This window comes from Schistocerca nitens, chromosome 7 (genome assembly GCF_023898315.1).
Source record: "Schistocerca nitens isolate TAMUIC-IGC-003100 chromosome 7, iqSchNite1.1, whole genome shotgun sequence".
NCBI lineage: Eukaryota > Metazoa > Arthropoda > Insecta > Orthoptera > Acrididae > Schistocerca > Schistocerca nitens.
The window spans coordinates 197966879-197968679 of NC_064620.1; the positions used below are offsets into that span (position 1 = coordinate 197966879).

Genomic DNA, 1801 nt, shown 5'->3' on the forward strand with positions numbered 1-1801 from the left:
GTTTGTAAAGCATTGCTTTAATTTTTTTCTGTAACTTGCAATAGTCCATCCTTATGTAGTTGTTGCTACACACTAGTGAAATCAAGGACACAGTAAAACTTCTGCTCACACACACCTTTATTCTCACACGTCCATTTTACAGTTACAGTTGAAATATATCCGCTGCAGAGGGCAGCACAATGTACAGACCCAATAGAACAGCCAACGGATGGCATAGGAGTCTTCATTCCCCGACATCCTCCCCACCCTGGTCCATATCGAGGGGGATGACCAGCTGGACCGGTCGACAGATCTTCATACCATCTGGCTGGCGGAGGATGATGCACCGTATTTTACTGTCTCTGCCATGCCGCACTTCTTCTACCACAGCCCTCTTCCACAAGTGCCGTGGTTTGCTGTCTTCTTGGAGCAGAACAACCTCTCCAATTCTCGGTTTCCTCTGCGAAGGGTATCCCTTCGCCTCATGATATTGTCTTAGCAGCAGGAGGTATTCTGTCTTCCACCTGCGCCAGATGTCGTCATTGACCTTTTGTCTGAGTCGGAACTCCTTGGCAAGGTCCTTTCTAGTTGCTGGCTCTGGTCCACATGGAATTGTTACTAATTTCCCACCATTTAGAAAGTGGGCTGGCGTCAATGCAGTGTCGCTCTCTCCTTGAGTGATGGGTCGTGAGTTTATTGCGGCTTCTATGCTGATCAAGGTGGTGTTTAAGCTCTCTTCATCCACCTGGGAGCGACCAAGAACTTTCCTCAGGCAGCGCTTGACTGAGTCTATCATGCGTTCCCACCAGCCTCCCCACCAAGCCGCACGTGGTGGTATGAATTTCCAAGTGATTCCATGGTGGGCACAGTAGAGCTGTACGTCAGTATGCTGCTTGGTTTTGAAAAGCTCTGCCAGTTCTGAGTTGGCTGCATGGAATGTTGTAGCATTGTCTGAGTAGACAGTGACTGGTGGGCTCCTACGTCCTGCAAAGCGTTGCACGGCCATCAAAAATCTGTCAGTGGACATGTCAGTTGCAAGTTCAATATGAATGGCCCGTGTTGTTGCACATGTGAATAGGACCATGTAAGACTTTTTTGTTTGATGTCCAGATTTAGCATATAATGGTCCGGCAAAATCGATGCCTGTTACTGCAAATGGTCTTGAAGGCTGAACTCTGTCCAGTGGTAGTGGGGCCTCCATCTCTTCATACCGGCGACTGTGTATTATCTTGCATGGTAGGCAAGAGTGAAGAACTCTCCTAACAGCTTGTTGTAAGGCGTGAAGACGCGCTTCAGCAGTTGTGCGGTTGCAGGAGAGAGGCATATCCTTCTTTCGAGGCAGAGATACAACTCTGCGACCATATTCCACACAGTATGATTCTCGGAATTCCTGATAAATAGGGTGGTCCATGGGTTTTAATGCTCGCTCTTGATGTCCTGTTATCCCGATTGTCTCCAGGTCCCAAAATCGGCGCACTGACTCATCAGATATATCACTGCAGCTGCCCTGAATAAAGTTGACAGTTGCTCTGTTGATGGTGGTGCTAGATCTGTTTCCACTGAGAACATATCCAAAGATTGTTGGGAGAAGAACCAATGATGGTGATACCTTGATTGGTTGTTCCAAAATCACGATTCTCCAGTAATAATCAGCTCCAATCAGGATCTCAATAGGTAGATCTTCACTGTCTCCTTTAGGATCTGCGAGTGGTGTACCACCCCTCAAGGCCATATCTCCTACATCTTGTGGCACTGTTGGTTGCTGTGAAAAATTATTTGTGCTTTCAAAGGCTGTTACTGATATGTGGGAATTAGTGGAGCA

General features: G+C 47.3%; 1 protein-coding gene across 1 annotated transcript; it reads right to left on the minus strand.

The window, feature by feature from the left end:
• Positions 1–223: 223 nt before the first annotated feature.
• Positions 224–1006, minus strand: LOC126195532 (uncharacterized). The gene has a single exon (XM_049934159.1). It carries the CDS (start codon positions 1004–1006, stop codon positions 224–226), a length of 783 nt encoding a protein of 260 aa, XP_049790116.1.
• Positions 1007–1801: the final 795 nt, after the last annotated feature.

What these genes read in the sequence shown, in the direction of transcription:
- LOC126195532 (XM_049934159.1), bottom strand. Translation starts at nt 1,006, where the DNA reads ATGTCCACTGACAGATTTTTGATGGCCGTGCAACGCTTTGCAGGACGT.